The 24,145-nt window shown below is 35.0% G+C and overlaps 1 protein-coding gene and 1 pseudogene across 1 annotated transcript; one reads left to right on the forward strand and one right to left on the reverse strand.

The window, feature by feature from the left end:
* Positions 1-2,641: 2,641 nt before the first annotated feature.
* On the forward strand, positions 2,642-4,217 carry LOC148197208 (uncharacterized; annotated as a pseudogene).
* Positions 4,218-18,444: 14,227 nt separating this feature from the next.
* On the reverse strand, positions 18,445-23,881 carry LOC148197209 (putative disease resistance RPP13-like protein 1). The gene is made up of 2 exons (XM_088092410.1): positions 20,070-23,881; positions 18,445-19,581 (listed from the first exon to the last, which is right to left on the reverse strand). The coding sequence occupies exon 1, from the start codon at positions 23,815-23,817 to the stop codon at positions 20,077-20,079; it is 3,741 nt and encodes a 1,246-aa protein (XP_087948536.1). The 5' UTR covers positions 23,818-23,881; the 3' UTR covers positions 18,445-19,581; positions 20,070-20,076.
* Positions 23,882-24,145: the final 264 nt, after the last annotated feature.

A 24,145-nucleotide genomic window follows, 5' to 3' on the forward strand; every position in this document is an offset into this window, starting at 1 on the left:
TCTTGATAATAATAAGGACTATTTTCTAAGTGTTTTTTTTTTGTAATCATGGGTATTAAGCCACCTCGAATTTTATGTACTGCTTTCGGTTTTATTTTGAAATGAAGATTTATTTTAGTACACTTCTAAGTTGAATAGATTAAGGAAGAAGTAAAAAGAAAAATTTTCATGTCTGATTTTAAAAAATAAAGAATCATAAGAGCGCCACCTTTTGGTAATATTATTGGCGGAAGAAAAAAACGTCCAAGCCCTATCGAATTCGACGTTCTAATAATGCTCTGGTATAAGCACACCATTAATGCTCCCAACTACTTCATTTCCCTTCATGTCCCAGCCCTGCAGCCTTCGATGTTCTATTGGAGGGGAAAAAGAAAAAAGATCCAAAAGTACAGTACTTTATGATACTATCGGAAGAAGAAACTTTTGGCTTCCAATAGTACGTCCATTTTGCTTCAAATGCGACGTAAACATTACAATTTAAAAGAATAAGAATAAAAGAAATGCGTGCCATACAACGTCGAATGGTTTGCAGCTCGATGTTTTATTTAAATATAACGTCCAACTTAAAATGTAATCGACATGGAATCTTTTTTATTGAATGTAAAAACATAAAACAATCACTGTTTCTTCGCGCTTCCATTTGTGCTTGAAATTTTTTCTTTGAGGACAAGTGCGATAAAGAAAGAAGGTTATTTTTAAGTCGTTTATGTCTTTCTAATATCATTTCGTACCAATTTACTTTGTTTTTCATCTGGGTTGACCGATTGACTTTCGTTTATCTTTAGGTTGTTTTTCGTACGTGGTTAGCGAACTTCATCCTCTTCTCTAGTGACACCATTTGAAGTTTGTTTTTTTTTTCCTTCAATATTTCTTACGTATGATATTAAATGTTCGTGTTTGTGTCGTGTTTGTCGATTCTGGATGTACGATAGATATTTGTGTTCATGTACGTTTACTATGATAGGTTTTTTTCCTTCAACGTATGATTGATATTTTTATTTGGTTCTCAACGTAAGTTAGTTTTCTCTTTTTCGTCGATTCTTTGCTTTTAGAGTAGTACTATGGATCGAAGCTGGATTCATCAATGTTGTATTAGTGAAGAATATGAGCGAGGGGATTTTGAGTTCATAGAATATGTTAAAGAACACGCAAACCTAGTGAACGGGGCATATTTTTGCCCTTGTGTTCGTTGTCTCAATCAAGTATATCAAGACTGTGACAACATTTGTGATCATTTATTCATCTATGGAATAATGAGAAGTTATACAGTTTGGACTTGGCATGGGGAATTATTATATAAGCAAACAACGTTAAGAGGTTCGGATTATGTCGAAGAATGGATGAGTAATCATTTAGATGAAACTGTATGTGACGTTGGCGAAGAAAATTTTGGAAGAGATCATTTATACGATAGTCTTAAGAACAATTCAGAGCAAGAGTTGTATCCAAGATGCATCAATTTTACAAAGTTATCGGCTACTTTGAAATTGTTTTGTTTTAAAGCAAGAAACGGATGGACTGATAAAAGTTTCACTCAATTGTTGGAGTTGCTGAAGGAGATGCTTCCAGAAAATAACACGTAACCTATCTGTAATTACGATGCGAAGAAAATTCTATATGCGATGGGTTTGGAATACCAAAAGATACATGCATGTCCCAATGACTGTGTATTGTATAGAGATCAATATGCTTCAATGAAGGTGTGTCCAACGTGTGGTTCGTCACGATTTAAGAAGAAACTTCATGGAAATAATGATGAACACAATGAAGGTCCACCGACTAAGGTCATGTGGTATTTACCTATAGTACCTAGGTTGAAATGATTGTTCTCTGTTAAAGAAGATGCGAAGAATCTTATGTGGCACGTTGATGGAAGAAAATGTGATAGTCTTCTTCGACACCTAGCTGATTCCCCACAATGGAAATACATTGATGGCACATTTCCGAAATTTAGTGCAGACCAGGAAACTTAAGACTTGCACTGACTACCGATGGTATGAATCCTTATGGCAACTTAAGTAGCAAACATATTTCATGGCCAGTTATGTTGATGATTTACAATTTATCTCCTATGTTGTGCATGAAGAGGAAATACATTATGTTGTCTATGATGATATCGGGTCCTAGACAACCTGAAAATGACATTGATGTTTATCTTAAAACGTTAATTGACGATTTAAAAATGTTGAGGGAAGAAGGCGTTGAGGTCTTCAATTCATATTCAGAATAAAACTTTTGTTTGCGTGCAATGTTGTTTTGCACCATAAATGATTTCCCAGTATATGGGAAGTTGAGTGGTTACAGTGTTAAAGGTCATTTTGCATGTCCGATTTATGAAGAAAATACTAGTTATCCTCAACTGAAGCATGGGCATAAAAATGTGTACACAAAACACCAAAGATTCCTTCCTCAAAATCACTGTTACTGTAGATTGAAAAAAGCGTTTAATGGAAGTCTTGAAGATGATGTAGTGTCCAGACCCCGTAATGGGGAAGAAGTATACGACCAGGTGAGGAACATTGATGTTGTATTCGGAAAACATAAAAAGAAGACCGCTGAGAAAAATATTTGGAGAAAGCGATCAATATTCTTTAATCTTCCATAATTGTGTAAACTTGATGTGTGACATTACATAGACGTGATGCATGTTGAAAAAAATGTATGTGATAGTGTTGTTGGGACTTTACTAAACATTAAAGGAAAGACAAAAGATGGAGTGAACGCACGACAAGACTTGGTTGACATGAGAATCCGTTCTGAGTTACATCCGCAATCCATAGGAAGACGCACCTATCTTCCTCCAGCTTGTCACACTCTTTCAGAAAAAGAAAAACAATTTTTTTGTCAATGTTTACATAGTGTGAAGGTTCCACAAGGTTATCCGTCGAATATTAGTACCCTTGTTTCTATGAAAGATTTAAAGTTAGTTGGTTTAAAGTCTCACGATTGTCATGTCTTAATGCAACAACTTTTACCAGTAGTTATTCGAGCCATATTACCTGCCTCTATTAGAGGTATTCTCACACGTTTGAGTTTGTTTTCAATGCCATTTGCAAGAAAGTTGTTGATCCTCGACAGTTAGATGATTTGAAAAATGAGGCCATAAGACTATTGTACCAATTGGAAATGTATTTCCCACCTTCATTTTTTGACATCATGGTTCATTTGATTGTCCATCTAGTTAGAGAAATTTGAATATGTGGACCAGTTTTCTTGAGGTGGATGTACCCGGTTGAAAGATACATGAAGATCTTAAAGGGATATGTTAAGAATCAATTGAGACCGGAAGCTTCGAGCGCTACATTGCAGAGGAAGCCATTGAATTATGCTCAAGTTATATGCCAAGTTATGAACCAATAAGACTTCCAAAGAATATAAATGAACACAAACATGAAGGAAAGGGAGTTCAAGGAGTCAAGATTGAAACTTTTAGTGGAAAAGAAGTTAATCAACCTCATTTGTACATTTTAAACAACACAAAGGATGTTATTCCTTACATTTCACAACACATTGATGAAATTAAGTCTGCACATCCACGTATGAGTGAAAAGTGGATACTTCATAAACATAACAAGAACTTTTTAGCTTGGTCTAAGAAAAAGATTTACGCGACTCCCAATGTTTCTGAAAATCTATTGAGACTAGCTCGCAGACCTAACACTAATGTGATCACTTTCGGCGGCTATTACATACAAAATTACTTGTTCTATTCAAAGGAGGAAGACGATAAAAGTAGAGTTCAAAATAGTGGAGTTACCCTACAAGCTGAGGCTGTTCACTTTTCCAGTTCCAAGGATAAGAATCCAATTACAACATCAATGAGTTATTTTGGAATAACACAAGAAATTTGGGAAGTTGATTATGTCACTTTTAGAGTTCCAATTTTCAAGTGTAAATAGGTTGATAGTAATTCTGGTGTGGTGACAGAAGACCTCAGATTCACTTTGGTGGATCTTAACAAAATGAGTTATACGGATGAACCATTTATTATGGCTAGTCAAGCAAGACAAATATTCTATGTCACTGACCTAATGAATCATAAATGGTCAGTGGTATTGGAAGGCAGAGCCATGCACACAACTGATGATGAAGACTCTCTAGATATACTTAAGACAAGCTCCTTCTCATCAAGAACCACTGAAAATAAGGTTGATGATGTACCCGATGAAATACATGCAACTCGATGTGATCACAACGAAGGCATATGGGAGAAATAAGTGTCTTTATATTGTTTTAATTACTTGTACAATTTATTTATTTTGTCTGTAAACACTATAATTTATTAACACTTTGTAAACAGGTATGAGGAACTCTAGATTAGGTCCGACGGGAGAAGGTGGTGGATCAATGACTCGGATGCCTAATGTCACATCCCGTCGGGTTAATGAGAAAGCACTGACCGTGGAGTTTGATCCTCGATCATTTGGTCCTATTAGGGCACATGCAGCATCGTTTAGGAGTTACTTGGGTGTGTTGGCAAAAGCACATGTCCCTATTGTCGCTAACTGTTGGGATGATGTCCAAGAGGTTGATAAAAATTTACTATGGCAGGATATTTTGGTATGTTTAAGATGTTTTACTTCCATCATTGACTTTTTTTTGTTGAACATGCTTTAACATTAATTTTGTTTTTAACAGGAAAATTGGGATATTCCAATGATGAGAGGATAAGGAAGAATGACACCTGTATACACGTCTTTGGCTCTAAATAGAACGACACTCCTTGTACAAAATATAAAATAACTGAGGAGGAGTGGGCCCAGTTTAAAGCAACTAGACTTTCTGATGACTGACAGGTATGTCTTTTAATACTTGGCTCTAGTCACACAAGATGTTAATTTGTGATTTATGTTTAATGATTTTAAATTTTCCAAAAGTCGAAAAGGATAGCCGCCCAGGAGAGGCAGAGGCTTAATGATACACCACACGTACTGTCACGTGGTGGTTATGCGTTATTAGAGAAAAAGATGAGAAAACGTCGTGATAAGGAGATTATCTTGAGTCAATTGACCTAGCACCTCCACCAGCTAGACATGAATTGTGGAAGGCTGCACAGACCAAGTCCAATGGCCAGATGACATCCCAGTCTGCTCAGGAGATATCCCAAAGAATTGTAAGTGGAAGCTTTTAACTAATTACCATACTTCATTGTCAAAAAGTTATGTAAGAAACTTTTTTATGTGTCTAACTTCATTATGCAGGATGAGTTGGATGAGCAACAGACTCAAGGCACATTTGTGCCACAAGGTAGGGAGGACATCCTAGTAGTAGCCATAGGTCGGCTAGATCGTCCAGGTCGTGTGCGTTGGAGGAGCTACTAGATTGAGGGACTAATTTGGCCCTAAACCAAGAAGCACACAAGCTGTGAGCCAGGAAGTGCTTAGTAACCTCAGGCTACAGGTGCAAGTTGAGATACAGGAGTGCATGAATGAATGCTTAAGAACGCTCAAAGAAAAACTTGCGATGATCTCTTGTTGAGACCTCGACAAGCGTACCGAGTCGTTCAAGTAATAAACCGGTAAGTCCGGATATCGTTTCCCAAGAGATTTGTTTCGATTCACAGATTGTTAAAGTTTACTAATTTAGAGATTATTAAACGTATTTTTGTAACAAACTTAAGATTAGCATACAGATGTAAAATAAAGTGGTAAAAACAGTCGAAATTAGGTTCACTGGGGTTGAAATTCAAGTTCATCACTCAGGTAATTTTCTACTAACACAATTCCTCAAAAATAAGCATCGACATCCTAGGCGCATACAGCCTCTGATCCCTCAGATGACAGTTTCTGAATCATTGAAACTAAATTACTAATCCCTTAGCTAATTCAGTTCTCAGATTTGCCTTAAACACAATGTCTCAGATGACTAAAAGTTCCAACCTATGTCTAGGATTTGAAATCCTTTAGTTGTTCTATCCTAGGTCCGCGGTCTCATACATTTCCCAATGATTTAACCGTTCAATTAGCTCAGATTCCCATCGTAGGCATGAATAATAAAGATAGAACACAAAATTCATACAAGATCATGCATTAATAGAGAAATTACAAAGAGTTTCAGAACTTTACTCTCAACCCTAGTGAAATGGAGTTCTAGCTACACATATACATCTCAGAAGCGATAAATGATGGATTGGATGGTAGAAAGTGGTGGTTTTGCGCCTTGGAAGCACCCAAACACGAGCTGGACGCGAGCTGTAGCATTCCCCTCTTTCTCCTCCTCCCTCTCTGGATCAGTTTCGCGACATTTTAAAGGAAGGACCGTAACTGAATTCTCGCTGGGCGAGAAGCCTCCACTTGCTGGGCGAGTGGCCTCTTCTCGCTGGGCGACTAGCTCGCTGGGCGAGCAGCTCCAGCTCGTTGGGCGACTGGCTCGCTGGGCGAGGAGCTTCAGCTGGTTGAGCTACTGGATCCTTCTGGCTTGGCGAGTGACGCGCTCCAAGTCTTTGACAGTATCCAATCCTTATTCTACTTCGATATAAACATACAAAAGCATCAAAACACATTTAAACATTCAAAACTATACTTACATCAACATTTATATACTTTTCATGATAATAAACACTTAAATTACTCAAAAGCACAACATTTTAAGTAACAAATACAAGTAAAGTTCACACTTATCATCTCCCAACAACAGCAACAACAACAACAATAGGAATAATAGGAGGACGTCCCTACATATGATCCTTCCGCACCTCGTGTGAGCACCAAAGGCTCATGCTCTACTCAGATCGTACTGATTACACCAATAGGTTAGACCATTCACGGTGCTCCTTTATTGCCCACTCACACGCGGGTAACGATTGATGATGTTAGAGACCCGTAGGCTCTCGTGCCAGTGCCTACATCTAAAATCCATTTCGTAGGGGTGGCCTTAGGCACATTTATAGCTTGTCCTAAGGCTATGATAATGCCATATTATGGCCAACCAACGGTATTATATTGTTATTTTTATTATCTTTAATGTTCAAGTTATAATTAAATGATTCTTAACTTTTGTAAATGTGACTTGCAGGTCTATCGTCCTAAGAAACAACCACTGCCTTAACTTGTGAATGAGGCTCATGAGGAAGCAGAAGACGATAATGATCCTCTATCCATATTAACATCGAGATTAAATAAGTTGAGAAAAGGACCAATAGAGCTACAGTGGGAGTTAAGAACATTTGGCCTCGAGTGCCATATTCCATTATATATTGCTTTCAATGATGCATTCGAGATCATTGGTGGAGAAACAATGTTGAACATTTCATGCATACAACTATGGTGCATGTAAGTTTTTTAATTGTTATTTTCCAATTTGTATATTAGTATTATTACTTTTTAATAAATATACTTAACTTTATTGTTATAGGTACAAGGACACCGTCTTAGTGGAATCAGGTCGGGCGTTCGTTTATGGCTTTCTTGAATCTCAGACCATTCAACCATCTGGAAACACATTAGAGTCCAGAAGATTATATATGCAAACATGGATGTCTTAGTCTAATATAGAGATGTATATCGCACCATACATTGATGCATATGTGTTTCCCAATATTGTCAACTTTTATCAAATTTTAATCAATAAACTCACTACTTGTTATTACATGACAGGGGACATTGGCAACTAATGGTGATTATTCCAAAAAATGCACAAGTTGTATGGTTTTGTTCTCTTCATAGGAAGATGAAATCGAAGTTGAAGTCCTTGTTACAATCGTAAGTATTACATTCATTCATACCAATTCATTATGATATTAATATATTAACTTATGTTTCTAATGTTTCAAATTTGTTTAGAGTTGTGGCTAGGACAAGAGGACAACAAATTGAAATTATATATCCTAAGGTAATTCATTGATCTTTAACCATTAATTTTTGTAGCCAAATTTAAACCATTACATTTGACTAAGTTCTTTCAGATGTTTAGTGTAACAAGCAGAATGATTCCTGGGCATGTGACTACTACATCATGTCATGGATGAAGGCAATCATCCGAGCAAAAATCAGAGGAGATTGGACTGAGGTACAAATTTACATTTGAAAATCTTACAAATATCAGTAAACTTTTCACATTAAAATGAATATAATAGTAAAGTTTCCTTGATTTTGCAGCGGTTCAACACTACCTCTACATTGTCAGATGCAATAATAAAAACGATAAGAGAGGAATGGGCACAATATTTGAATAAATATTTTAAGTAGCTATAGCTTTAGGTTTTTCCTTTGATGATAGTAGCATTTGCTTAGCTTTTAGTTTTACTTGTGCAGCTTTTTGAATGCATGAATTGATAATAGCATCGTTTAAACTGTGGATAGATGAATACTGTGAATAGATTAATGGAAAACTGGATTCTTTTAAGTTTTAATGATAGCATTAACGTCTTTTAGTTTTACTATTTAATTGGAATTGATGAATTGATGATAGCATGATTTAAATTAATTAATTCTATGAATATATGAATTGGAGAACTGGTTTCTGTATTTCAGTTTTGGTAAAATGAGCTATAACGAAGAAAATTTAAAAAAAAAAACTAAACCTGACGTAAAACTATACACTATTCGACGTTCATATTGAATCTTAATGTTGAACTATGCACTGAGTGACGTTATATAATTCATTGGATGTAACAATCAAAATGTAACGTCAGGCATAAACTACTTCGACGTTAAACTGACATCAAGCCTCCTTATTTAAATATAAATATTTATTCAAATATAAGGCGTCCTTTCTCTGTTACTTGACGTGTATATCAACAAAACATGACGTCGATCGGTTAACTTCGACGTCAAAGTTACGTCAGCTTTACATCGTTCCCTTCCAATTGACGCCAAATTTTGTTGTAAATATAAATATTTATTCAAATATTACACGTCAGGCACTCGAATAACGACGTGTCTTTAAACAACAAGGTACGTCACCTAGCACAAAATGACGTCAACGTTACGTCATACATCTTTGTCCTGGACGTCAACTTTACGTCCCTCCCCTTACATTGATGCTAAATCTTCTCTTAAATATAACTAGGTATTCAGATATTAGACGTTGAAGTCTATAGAGTAGACGTGGATATAGAAGAGTAACATCATTCGGTTGGTGTTCGACGTCAAAATGACGTCTCCCGATACGACGTCGAACACGAATACGTCGTTAAAAGCCAAAAATATTCGACGTTGTATGCTATTTTTGCACCAGTGCTTGTTTCTCTTTATGCCTTGTTTCGGATTTTATGAATATTTATGAGAAAAGAGATGACAGATATAATGAAACAGTTAGCAGAAAATAACTTTATGCTTACTGATGGAACATGATCATGGTTTTAAATCACAGTTGCGGTTGGGGTCATGGTTACTATTATTGTAATTTGAAATAAAGAAAAGTCTAGAATGCCTTTTGATTTTTCCTACTGTCTAGAAACTCTAGAAAGTTTATAGTTATGAAAGGTTTAAATATTTTTATAATGAAACTTTAATTAGAGAAGTTACAAGATAGTCTAGATTTCTCTATTAACACTTATAAATACTTCATTATACTTGGGATTTTCAAGCAAGAAATTTTTTCTTCTAATTCTTATCTCTTCCTATGATAAAGTTGTATCAGAGTTAGGTTTGATCTAGAGATGAGAGAGAGAAAAAAAAGATTATGAGAGAAGAAAGAGTTGAGAGAAGAAAGAGTTGAGAGAAGACAAGGAATAGCTATATTACCTTACAATTTACTCATCTTATGAACTAGAATTAAGTATACTATTCATTACATGTGGAAGACAAGGAATAGCTATATTACCTTACAATTTCCTCATCTTACGAATTAGAATTAGGTATATTATTCATTACATGTGGAAGACTATCACGAATAACTCAAACATATTTCAATTAGTCCAATGCAACACTGACAAAAAAAAAAAGAGAAACAACGACAATGTCCAACGAAATAAACATTCATCAATAACATCAAAGAAATACATGAACGAGGATAAAAATTTCACAGTACAAGAACAACCACTAACAAGATATATTGTCATAGAAGAAGAAGTAACAACATGATCAATGTGAAATGACACCAATAGTATGGTAGAAGAACAACAAAAACACCTCAAGCAACCTTTATTTAGGGATTCAACAAAATGCCAAAATTTTTATTTTAAAAATAACAAAATCCACTTAACTAACAACTTCAGTCTGCCACGTCGTTTAAAAAGGTCATATCAATGTATTTTTAATGTCATTTAGTCAATTTAATGGCAATGGTCCAATTACATCAATTTTTCACAAGTTAAAGATCAAATTGAGAATAAAAGTTAGTGAGAGATCGATTTGTGACTTCAAACCAAAAGTAGGGAGCTCGGAAATGATTTAACTAATATTTCATTGATTAATTTGATTTTAATTATACTCAAAATGAATTGTGTTTTATCCAAGTTTATATTTTAATTATTTGTTTTTAAATAGTTTTATTTAAAAAAATTTAAAAACAAAATATAAAAATATCTACATGTTGAATAACAAAATCACCATGTTCCTCGATAACTTCTATGTCATCAACTATGGTAAGCAATGGACTATCAACATCATCATTAATGTAGGTGAGGATAATGATTCTTACTATCCAACATGTTTTTAATTCATTTGTTGCTTAGCGTTAAAGCCTTAATACATGGAGACAAGTAAGCAAGATTAAGTGTCAAGATAACAATCACATAATCCAATTAATAAGAAAATTAAATGGTAGAGACACAACTAAAAAATATAAAAAAATTTAATAGGACAATAAACAAATTTAGGATATTGAATATGTGTTTAGTCCCTAAACTTTGAAATTGGAATTCATCCTTGTCTTAAATTTTGATATAGTTTAGTTTCCAAACTTTAAAATTAAATAGATATAATCCTCTTGATCCAACTACGTTAATTTGTTTTTATGTATCAAATGTGTTTAAGTTGTTTATGTTTTGACATGTTTATGCTCCAATGTGAGTTTGGAACACCCTTTTGACAAGTCTCAAAAAATAAACATTTTTAAGTTAAAATGATTATATCAATTCATTTCAAGTTTGGAGATCTAAATATTTCAAAGATTGGAAGAATGACGAATTCACTACTACAAAAATATAAATAAATAGCGCTAAATAGATAGCGTTTTTTAAATAAGTGCTATCTATGAATTTGAGGGATATTAAATAGCGCTTGTCTAAAAAAGCGCTATCTATAACTGTGAAAATAGATAACACTTTTTTAAAAAAGTGTTATCTATAATATTTTAGGTTTAACCACTCAAGAAGTCCCTATTTTTGGACAGAATCTCAATTTGGTCATTTTCTTTCTGGGTGTCTCAATTGGGTCTTATTTTTGTAAAAATTGCAACAATTCGGCCCCTACCGTTAAATTAAGCCCAACGGTGTCAATCTCTGGTTGACGTGGCACGCTGAACTGAGTTTTTAATTAACGTGGCTGAATGATGTGTATTTAGGTAGTTTTAAAATTAAAAACTTGGTAAAACTCCCCTTGAGCCGCACAAGATTCACGTGTTGAATATTCCCAATCGTGGAGACCTCCGCCCTGAACTCCTTCTCCCCATTCCATGGCCTCTCTCTCCAACCTCTTCACAGCCACAACCGAAGCATCACTCAACTCCCCCTAAAACACAGTCTCAAACCCTCCGTGCCCGATCTTCTCTGAAAAATAAGCCTGAATCTGAATACCATGAATTTACTATGAATTGAGTTTGGGGAATCCCAGAAACAGGAACAATCATCTTCCATGGAAGACGAAATAGAGAAACAGAAGAAGCACTTAGCAATGGTGGAAAGGCTTTCGAAGCGCCCCCAAAGTCGTTCAACAAAGCCCAAATCTTCAACAGAATCTACCTCCTCCGTCCTCTCACACTTCTCCCAACTAAAAACCTCCATAGAGTTCCAACTCCAACAATCCCAATCCCTTTCCTCCGATCCACCAAACCTCAAACTCCATTTCCAGAGCATCTCCGAATCAATCTCCGATCCACATGCTGCTTTTGCTTCAGCAGATTCTTTTCCCTATGATGAGTCTCGACACTTTGAAGAACATCAATCGCACTAGTTATGCTGTAATCCAAGTCAAAAATAGACACAGGCACAACCCTAACAAAATCTGGTGCAACCGTTTCGAATCCAAATACTCACAATCAAAGTATAATTATATAAAAAAAAAACCTAGAGGTATATGAATTAATCGACCTCGCAATAGCAAACGAGCAAATCAAACACTCTGAAAACCTAATTCCATAATTCTTAAAACTCAACCTCTGATCTCCTAACAGCAATCCATTATTGTTGTTATCAGTCTCAAACCTAAAGTTCTTCTCGATCAATTTCCAATTGAGGCAGGAGCTACCCGTGCTATCGAAATCGCTGTGGATGTAGATGAACGGGACGGTAAAGGAATTCTCGAACGGAACAGGTATCCGGAGGAAGGGAGCGAGGAAGACATTGTAGGCGCTCTAGATGAGGGAGGTGAGGTCGACGATGCAGCCCTTGCTTTATTTGGGACGGCCGTGGACAGCGGCGAGGGGGTGAAACTCGCCGTGGGGGATGAAGCCGTCATCGGAGATTGCGGGGTCGTAGTCAACCAGACCAGCGTGGAGGTCGATCCAAAAGTAGCAATCTCTGGAAGAGAAGAAGGTGTCAAAGCATTTGGTGAAAGCGGGGGAGGATTCTTAGGGGGACCAGGTGTAGGCGTAGGGTTTGGGATCCATGGAGTTGAAGAAGTTGGTGGTGTGTTAGAAGAGATGGGTGATGTGTTATCCATTTGTTTGTTTTTAAAAAAATATAAATATACACGTCAGAGGTGCCCCTACTAATGTAGCCCCACATCAATTAAAAAGTTAGTTCAGCATGCCATGTCAACCAGAAATTGACTCTGTTGGGCTCAATTTAACAGTAGGGGTCGAATTGTTGTAATTTTCACAAAAATAGGACCCAATTGAGACACTCAGAAAGAAAAAGGCCAAATTGAGATTTTATCCGAAAATAGAGACTTCCTGAATGATTAAACCAATATTTAATATTATTTTTTAATTTTATAATTTAAAATATATCAATAGATAACGCTTATCTAAACAAACGTTATGTATTAAAGAGCAAATAGATAACGCCTTCTTAAATAAGCACTATATATGTGAATACAATATATATGCGCTTTATATTAAATTATTAAAAAAAAATTAGTTCGCGCTTCTTCTTCGACCTTATTCGTTTCTGCTTAGACGATATTCGCGTTTCTCTCTGCTTAAACGTTTTCACCTGCGTATGCTTTCATCAGTGTGTGTTTCCTTCGTTTTTCTTCAGTGCAAGGTGCCTCAAGCTGTAGGGCTGCCGTTTTAGGTATCATGTTCCCTCTTTCTCATTCTCTTCTCTATTTCGTTTCTGGTTATTCGTTTTTGCTTACATCAGTGCGTGTGGCATCTTTGCTCCTTCGTTTCAGTTGCCATTTTCATAAGTGTGTGTTGCCTCAAGTTGTAGGGCTCCTTCATTTCAGGGATGTCGTTTTAGGTATCACGTTCCCTCTTCCTCCTTCTCTTCTCCATTTCGGTTCTTCTTTGCCCTATTTTCATTTTGAAGGGGATGGACATAAAAAAATAGCAGAATGATAACAATGTATTAAGCCCAATGTTGTCATTTGGCTCTTTGGTATATTCTGATTGAATAGAAATCTTAACCTTGATTGAAATTGAGTTTAGTCTGTGTTTCAAATTTCTACTTGCAATGATTATGGAGCAAAGGTAGGTAAAGGTTGTTTTGGCATATGGGTTGCTTTATAGTTAAGGGTTGATGCAAAAACTCTTCAAAATAGTTATGAAGGAGTTTAATCCAAGAAAAATGGATTCGACAGTCTAGACCTGTGAGTGAACCAAGTCTGATCATCAAGATCTGCATAAAACATGGTAAATTTATTGTCTGGAGAGCCTTCCAGACAATTAATTTGATTAGAGTGAAATTGAGTTAAGGGTTGCTGCAAAAACTCTTCAAAATAGTTATGAAGGAGTTAAATCCAAGAAAAATGGATTCGACAGTCTAGACCTGTGAATGAACCAAGTCTGATCATCAGGATCTACATAAAACATGGTAAATAAATAGTTAAGAGTGCCTTCCACTCTGAACATGAAAACCTAGAAAATGTCCTTTAACAAAGTTCTAAATTCAAAGTAATTTCACTTCTTTTTCACTTTAAACTTCTCCAAGCAAAGCACTAATAAAAGCAACTTATGATAACAAAAAATATGTCACTGTTAATGGTAAGCTTGACTACACGAAGGGAGGATGTTTGAGTTAGTGAAATTAGATTAGATTTTGGGTATCATAGAGTTTATGATGTATGTGGTATTTTCTTATAGTGATTTTTTTGTACCAAGCAGTATTACATTTTGTTATTTCTCTTTCTTTTTTATTCTACCGAAGGCAGTGCTTCGTTTTAAACAAGATAGAGAATTGTGTTACTAGTGTGAGTTGGGACCTTAGCCTTGATATTGTGATAGTATGTTTCTTCTGGTTTGTGTATTTCTAAGTCCATATAGCTTGCTGACTAATCTTCTTGCGGGGTAGGTTTAATTAAATAACTTTATGAAGTGTCAATTGTAGTAGTCTTTTTTTTTATGGGGTTGCATTACTTAGAGTAACCAGTGATTGCATGTAAAATGGTTAGTATATTAGGTTGTGCAGAAAAGGTTAATGTCATAGATTTTTCTTCATGAATTAATAAGCCTTGTTTTGCGTGCTAAGTACTTTTGCTTTTATGAGTTCACGTGACTTTTTCTAGTTGATACTTTATGCAAAGAAAAAAGTCCAGTGGTTATTTTTTTGTTGTTAAGTACCTTAGGTTTATAATAATTTTATAAAATAACTCTTTTTATAATGAAAGAATAGAATCTATAATGAATGCATGCTAAATAACCTTAAAATTACAGTAATTTTCAATAAAATATCTCAGAATTGGCGATAACTGTTTTAGTTATATAGTTGTAATACATATTTGTATTCTGCATTCTTTGATGGTTTAAATTATGTATGGGGTGCTAATCCTATTTTGTGTATGATTGGATTCTCGCTACATGATTATCACTTGTTCCTATTAATTATATTTGTTGGTATGCAATTGTCTCTGTTACTGGTATATTGAAAGTATAAAGGTTGAAGGGGTTTTTTTAATACACATATGGATCAATTTGGGAAGCATGTTGAAACTGATTCATGTGATAGTCAGTCCTGTTTTAAATTATTTTCTTTTGGGTGCACTAGTAGTTAACAAAAGTGAAGTTATGTGGATCAGTATTTTTTCTATGGTTATGTATTTTTTCTTGTTTGCTTTTCTTCCAAAAATTCTTTATTCAACAATAGCATTTTTTTCCTTTAGTCCTTTCTGTATACTAGAATCACTATGTACACTGTTTACAATATCCCCCATCAAGTGAAAGGTAATAAGTTGTCTTCTGACTTTATGAAATATGCACATTTCTTCCTATAAAATCCAACTGTGTTTTGGGCCACGTCATAAACATCATGTCAGAGATATAAAACCATTCCTTGGACCTCCAATTAACAAGTTAAGCTTTTGAGAATATAGAAATCTGTTTTGCTTCATATTAGTAGATATTTTGTTGACAATACAAGATTATATTGCTAAAATACCCTGAACTAATTTAAATGTTATGCCTTTGTATTTATTATAATGAAATAAACATAATTAGTATAGTCTTGTGATAATTAAATTGTTGAATAACCTTATTGACCTTTAGTTCACGTTATGGCTGCCAGTATTGTACTGGTTAGGTAAATAACTTGTATTCTTAAATGGTTGAAGACTTATTTTCTTGTTGCATGGTAATGGTTAGTTAAATAACATGTATTATTGTGAAACTGGTTGGAGGAGTATATGGTTGTTATGAAACCATAACTTATTATTAAGAGTTTAAACTTGTATATGGTATATAGTTATTTGTTATCATGCACTGAATCTGTTTGGAGTATACTAGAGTTTTTTAATTTTGGAATTCTAGTGCCCAAGACAACCCAACGACAATGATTGTGGGTATTATGTGTGTCAATATATGAAGAAAATTATTACATACTGTGAAGAAGGAACAATTCCAACTGATGTAAGTTATCTTTATCGTCATATAATTAATTTGTAGTAATATTTAATTAACTAATTCTATATTATTTTTCTTTCTTGCAGTATTTTTCTAGTTGTACATGTCAACAATATCATGAAAGTCAAATCATTGAAGTTAGAGAAAATTGGTGTTTACATGTAATTAGTACATGCTTATAGGTTATGTTAGGGTGATGTACATGCTTATAAGTACTAATATGATATATATGTTATGGTTGTATATATTATCTTATAAAGCAACGTTATGTCATGACACATACTAAACGACTTAACCATTAAATTTTGAAATATTAGTGTACCAATAATTTTTATTTATATTAATGAATATTCTTTTTGAAACATTTGTCATATTTTTCTCAATATTTTATATTATTTTTGTATATAATAGAACTAATATATAGTGTGGATTTGTACATAATAGAACCAATATTTTATATTTTATTCTAAAAATAATTATTTTTTTTAAATTTGAACCAATAGATAGTGCTTCTTTAAAGAAGTTTTATCTATTGCCAGCCACCAATAGATAGCACTTTCTTAAAGAAGTGTTACACGCATAGATAACGCTTAAAAAACACTCTCTATTAATAGATAGTGCACGCATAGATAGCACTTAAAAAGCGTTATCTATGATAAAAATAAGTGTTATCCATACACTTTTGTAGTAGTGATTCCAATTTCATAACCAAGTTTGGAGATTAAAAACATATTTAACCCAAAAATTTAATAGGAACTGAATTGAAAATATCCAAATGTGTGAGAATCAAGCTTATATTTCATTTATATAACAATATTTTTTTGTTGCTAACAGTTGAATATAGTGAAAAATTATATATAAGATTAATCTTCTTGTGTTGAATATACACTTAAGGTATATTTATAATACAAGAAAGTCCAAAATACAAATAAAAATAATATACAAACTAACTAAAGATAAAAAATAAAAATAATATATCTAACACTAACAAATTAATAAAAGAGAAGAGAAGTAACTTCTATGATTTCTAAATATATAACAAAATTTGTGATTTTATTAATGTTTCGAAGGGTAGAAATTATATTTTAGTGCTTTTTAAATTTTTCTATATTATGCCTATAAACGTTTTTGACTGAAATACCATATTTGTTCTATTAATATATTTTTTATTGCCAATAAAAAAGAAAATGTTGTTAGCATATAACAAATCTCAATGAAATTTTTTTTATTTATATTAGTTATATAAAGTGCTAGCTAATGATATAATAACATTCCAGTTAAAATTAATTCTTTATATTTGTTACGTGGCTTATCTAATGGATGCAAGCGCTTTACTTATACTCTTCGTTTAATAAATTTTTGCTTGAACTTACACATTTCGTCTAATAAAATTTTATTTGCACAAACAATAAATATACTTTGTTGGATAAACACAAGTCTTGAGCATTTTATGTTATACATCAAACTTATAAATGTAGGACCTTTCAACATTTTGTCTTCATAAAAAATGCTTTAAAGAACATCCACAAAAACAACTTTTGTGAAAAAGGCAGAGTATCAATATCGAACTCTACATTTTTCATATATAACATTGAATTCAATTTCAATAAGAAAACATAAAATTTGCAAATAATTCTTGGGACAGGAAATGGGTGAGAGGTGAATAAAAGAATTTGAGAAAGATTTAGTGCACTTATGTAACAAGTCATTCAAATTAGAATGACTTCCTTTAATAGAACCCATATTATATATAATGAAGGATTCAATACCTCTCACTAATACTATGGACTCTGTTGGTGTAATCACTGAAACAATTGAGGAGACCCCACAAGACTCAGTTGAGGTCACAACACATAAAAGAAGGCCGCAGAGAACATCACATTTGCTTCAACGTTTTTCTGATTTTGTTGTGATGTGTCCTGGTTCCAGCACAAAGGGGGGAATTCTGTTATGAGGACATGATGGGAAAAGAATCTTGCTTATTTGCTCTTTTAATTTTTCTCCATGTAAAACGGTTATGCCAAAAGTGCATGTTATATAGCACATTGTTAATGAAAGGGAGAAGGCAGACATTATGCAGAAATTACTTTCCTCTATGAAAATTCTCTACTTTTCTTTGTATTCCTGCTAAATTTTCTCCTGCCAATACCTTTCAAAATCACCCCTCCATTTTGATATTAAGCGTCAAAAGCTGAGTCCAATGTAATGAAAAATAAGAAATAATGAAGCAGATCGAAGGAGGATAAGAATAACAATACGGAAGAATAAAGACAAATTGCCTAAATCAGGAAAGAAGATGAACTGCTTTCTACGTAAAAATTGAAATCAGGACTTTCCGTTATTTGTTACAAAGTTGATGTTAGGCATATGAGGAAGAATAAAATATAAAAGCAATATGAAAAGAAGACTGTCCAATTGTTTGTCTTTTCTTTTTCCCTGTTAATTCTGTCTTTCGAAATTCTCCTGGAGCTAATAGACAGAAACTGTAATTTCTTTATCATTTCAAATCGCCTAGGTGCAATTGATAAGCTGGTTCACGGGCCTTTGGCTAGGAAGATAAAAAGCTTATCAGTTTTAGAAGAACCGTGGTAGAAGGCATAAGGCCTATATGCTCATGGAGTTTCCCATGCTAACTCCAGACAGTTTAATGGATCAATCTTATTCTCCCGAGTTATTCTCTTTTTCCCCTTTTCCCATATAAGATATTTGAAGCACTTCGAAATTTCAGAACTTTCCCTCACTTCCTCGGCCATTTGGCCATGAGGCTCAGCTTTGTGCACATGAAAATATGAGCTTTTACTTACACTTTTCTCGAAAGTAATATGAAGCTCAGCACACTACTTGATGCTTACTATTCTGCTATGAAAAAATTATGCAAGGTTGAACTGTTTAGCAGGTTACAAGTATGCATCTTGAAAAGTAAAGAAAAGAAATATGAGAATATTATGAATTTATGACATTTCAAAAGTATGAAAAGAAAAGAAATTCATGGCAGTGATTAAACTGAGCTTGAATTTCATCCTAAAATTTTATTTGACTTCCATAAATATGTCATCTGAATTGGCGTTAAAGATAGAATTTACTTGCCAGAACTCAATCCATAGGTTCTGAAGCTTCTCTTATTCATATTTGATCTCTGCGGACCCAGTGGAACCATTTACCACTGATGAAACCACGCCACTACTCTGATCTTTTGCATCAAAAGCTTTGAATGGATGATATCCTTTCTTCCAGTTCTTTCTCATTCAGTGCATTGGAGTGAGTGCAGAAAAGTGGTTATGAGATGAGATTCACTCCTTTCAACATATACAGTCAATATTCAGCTTTTCAAATGCATTATGACAAATTCAACCTCTGCATGCTGGGATATAGCTTTCAGATGCATTCAACCCAAATCAGTCAAACACAAAAGTGATGACCTCCTAGAGGGCACTACATTACAATGGACAGGTGCAGTTTCTCCAAACCAATCCAGCTTGTCTGAAAAACAAATACCACCCTTCTTGTCATTAATTTAATTGACCTCAACCAGCTGTTTGATTGATTTTATATAAAACAATTATAAACATGTGTTTAGAAAACATGAATGGATAAACATTACTTCAATCTACCCCTCTAAATGAAATTTCAGTGGAAATTATCTGTCTTCCATATTCACCACAGTACTAAGCAGAATCTTGACACTGACCACACAGAAAAACTGTTAAGAAAATTAAAAGACCATTACTCAGGAAATTGACATGAATGCTCACGGTAAATAACATATATAAAAAATGTTAGGTTTCGTTTACACTTGCAATTCCAGTCAAGTATGAAACTGAACAATTAACTTATATTTAAGACTTGTTGAATGCAATATTAATTAAGTTAAATTTGAAAGGAGAAAGACAAGAAATGAAACATAACACAGACAAAAATAGTTTTTCATGGTTAGAGGTTGATGATGTAAGTGAACGAAGGAGAATTACCTTCTCATTAAATCCATCTACCGTCAATCATTATCCCACGGACATGACAGATTTTAGGCCAAATTTGACGGTCCTTTTTGTGGCATCGTTGTTTCAGCAAGGGACATTGATATATGATTAATTTTATTAGAGAGAGAGGCAGCTTTTCTCCCGCAATGTTCTCCAGCTTTTGACACTTTCGAATGTTTAATTCTTGGAGTGATGTGAGATGGAGAAGGCCCTGGCAATCCAACGTTTCCAGACTAGACAAATCACATAGATCAAGATGTATAAGGGAGGGAGGTAACAAACTGTCCTTTGGGAAGGATTTGATGCCATCACATGGACCCCACACATCGACAGAGGTAACCATGTCCATGCATTCCCATGCTGGGTTGCTCAGTAGTTTCACACAATCTTTTATAGAAACTGTTCTCAAGTTAGGTGGCATACCTCCTCCAGGGAATGACTCAATTTGATGACAGTTGGATATGCCAAGATATTCTATCTTTGGGAGAAAAGTTCCCATCTGATCGGGCAACGATTTCAACTTGTCACAATTATAAACACAGAAACGAGTCAAATTGGGCATACACAATCCTTCTCCCGGGAATGATACAAAGTTGGGACAGTGACCAATATCAAAAGAGTTCAGACTCTTCGACAACTCTGACTCTGAGACCAAAAGTGATTCCATATTTTCACAGTCTGTGATTTGAAGACTAGTGAGATTTGGGAAGATAGCCAATGGAAGAGACGTGAGCGAATCACAACTATTATTTATTGAAAGTGATTTCAGTAATTCGTGTTTGTGTTGCATCGGAAATTTCATTTTGGTTAAACCACTGATATGAAGACTTTTCAGCGATGCTGTAAGACGATCACCTGGAAAAGATATGGGTGACGAACAATTCGTTAAGAATAAAGAATGGAGGCAAGTAGGTTGGATGATAGTGATGGCCTCCATCATGGACTCCACCACTGGACCTCCTTCTACATGTATACTTTCGACCAAAAGAGGAAACGCATGAAACTCTACTTTGTTGCCGTTACGTATGTCTAACTCTCGAAGGGAGGGAGCCATTGGGACAGAAGAGGCAAGAAACTCGCAATTTCTAATCCTGAGAGTTTGCAGAGCAGGTAGATGTTTTGGCAAATCTCCCCTTAGGTTGTGGCAGTCTGTAATATAAAGATCCTTAAGCACAGGAAAAGCTTCTGAATCAAAAGCATTCCACTCCTCCCAACAAGGCATACGGGAAATGCGGAGAGATTCAAGGGAGGCAAAAGGTATCACAGATGAACCATCTACCTTCCTATAAAAACCTGCGTCGATGGTCTTCACGGAATTCATGTCTGAAATAATGAGGTCCTTGAGGGATGGTAGTTGCCCAAGTGAAGGAAGTATGCAACAGTTCTTACAACTATATAAACTTATAAATGTCATGTAGCGGTAGGAAATACTCCCCACCCATTCCGGAAATCTGCTTCCTCTATAACCATTTATTGACAACAACTCCAAGTCTTGGTGCGGTTCTAACCTGTTGAGTACATCTAACTCATTTTGGACGTCAATGCTACTGTCGTTAGCTCTAGACCATTCCAAAGATAGATGGTTAATATAATTCTTATCCATTATCCTGGCTTCTAATGCTTCTTCGCCTTTGGTAACGTTCTCCAGTGCCTTAATAGAAAAAGAACCACGAAGATTTGAAAGTCCTCCCAGTTCTTTGATGCTATTCTCTATATTCTTGCCCACAATATAAAAGTCCAAATTCTGTAATTGATTTAGTTTTCCCATTCTTTTAGGCATCTCTTTTATGGAAGTAGCATGAATTTCAAGATGACGCAAGTTTACAAGATTTTGCATGGCACTAGGCAACTTAGTCAGCTCTAAACAACAAGACAGATTCAAAGTTTGTAGATTGCACAAATTACACAGTGACTCCGGCAGCGTTTCTATACTTGTATACGAGAGATTTAGATAACGCAAATGTATCAATTCACCAACTGAATCAGGCAGAGCAAGTTGACTTTGGAAGTCGCAAAGCGATAAAACTCTCAAGTACTTAAGCCTTGACACTATAATACGCGGTGCCGTTTCGTTGTTGAATGGGGAATCTTTAAAACTGATTAGCAAGAAAGTTCTTGGAAATTTTACTGTGTCAAAAACTTCAATATCCGATACTGGATCACTGAATCTGGTAAATGACAAATGACGAGTTTTTCTATTGATTTTGGTTTTTTTTCCAAGTTCATCTGCTCTAAAATAGAATTCCCTGCCAAGGAATGCTGCTAGATCATGCATGAGGTCATGCATTACAAAGAAACCACCCTTAGGATTTGTACGTTGAAAAAAGGATCTCGAAACCAAATCATCAAAATACTCGTGACCAACTTCTTCTAAAGTCTTTCCGTTTTTTGGTGGTTTTACAATATCTTCTGCCATCCACAGCTGGATCAGTTCATCTTTTAAAAATTCATAATCTTTGGGGTACAGTGAGCAATAAACAAAACACTGTTTTAAATGTGGAGGGAGATAATTATAACTAATTCTGAGTGCTGGAATAATTTCACACTGACCTCCAGGAAGTTCCCAAATGTCACTTTGAAGTACATTATTCCAATCCCTAATAGTCTGCTTTCTTCTCAACATTCCTCCAAGTGACTGTGCCGCTAACGGCAACCCATTGCACTTTTTAACAATCTCCTTTCCAATCTTTTCTAGAGTTCCTCTGGTCTCACTGGCTTCAGAGAGAGGAAATGCATGGTTTGCAAACACCAACCAACAATCTTCATTTGACAGTTTGCTTAGATGATACACTTCAACATTATGAAAAGGCACTGCAGCAGCTACATTTTCATTGCGGGTTGTGATCAAAACTTTACTGCCCCTAATCCCGCTTAGAAATGGTTTTGTAAGACTCCTCCAATTGTCACAATCCTCGATCCAAACATCATCCAAGACAATCAATAATCTTTTACCTTTCAGTTTGTCCATCAACTCAAGTTGAAGAGCATTTAGATCACTCAATTTACAAGGCTTTCGGGTAATTTCCTCTATCATGCTTCTTGTGACCTTCACAATATCAAATATATCAGAAACACAAACCCATGCCTTTAAATCAAAGTTCTGCTGCTTCAATTTGTCATCGTTGAACACAGATCTTGCCAAAGTGGTTTTTCCAACCCCACCCATGCCTACAATAGGGATCATAGACACTTTTTCACCATTGGTGTTATCCTCTAACACCAATTTCATTATGGTCTCTTTATCTTTATCTCTACCGTAGATAGCATATCCATCTTCCAAAGATGTTGGCTGAGCTTTCCATGGCCTGTAGCTCTCCACTGGAATCTCCTTCAAATCAAGACTCTCTTTTTGTTTTAGAATGTCATCTAATCTTTCAACTATGTCTTCCAACTTACTAATGCTAACCACCTTCTTCGTTTTGAAAAGGAGAGAAAATGCATTGCTTACCTCCTTTTGAGTTGCAGCTTTAGTAGAAACTTCATCAAGTAAGTCATCAACTTCATAGACAACGTCTCTGATAAGATCGAGCCACTCTTTGACATTGGGATCTGTGATTTGTCTATTCTCAGCATCCGCAAGCACAACTCTAACAACTATCAGCTGGGTTTTCACCTTTTGAAGCAACTTGTCAGGTTTCTTTCCTCGGATAAAGTTGAGAACCTCAGGGGAGGCTAGCCTGTCAAAAACAACGTCAATGAAAGCAGAAAGGAGCGCACCGCCTACCACAGCTAATGCCATGATCTCAACAGAAAACAAGTGATGATCAGAGTGGCAAACAAAAACGCAAAGGAAAGGAATTGGCTGCAAGAAACTGGGCTGGTTCTGGTTGAGTTTAACTGATGGGAGGACACTTTACTTAACACTTTTCATTGCAACTTTCTACTGTTCGTCCGTACCTCCCACGAAGGTAAACCGTTGGATATATATTAAAAGTTCTAATGGTTGAGATTGAAGATGCTTAGTTGAAAAGCCTGCCGGTTTGTCGTTTCCAAAGATAAGGGTCATGGACGGATGCCTCTTGAAAATTCACCACAGATATAATAATTAAAAATTCAACTGTTGAGAA

This window comes from Vigna umbellata, chromosome 6, assembly GCF_029865625.1.
Source record: "Vigna umbellata cultivar VRB3 chromosome 6, Vumbellata_1.0, whole genome shotgun sequence".
In the NCBI taxonomy this organism is placed as follows: domain Eukaryota; kingdom Viridiplantae; phylum Streptophyta; class Magnoliopsida; order Fabales; family Fabaceae; genus Vigna; species Vigna umbellata.

Coding starts and splice junctions, on each gene's coding strand:
- LOC148197209 (XM_088092410.1), bottom strand. CDS start 23,817: ATGGCATTAGCTGTGGTAGGCGGTGCGCTCCTTTCTGCTTTCATTGAC.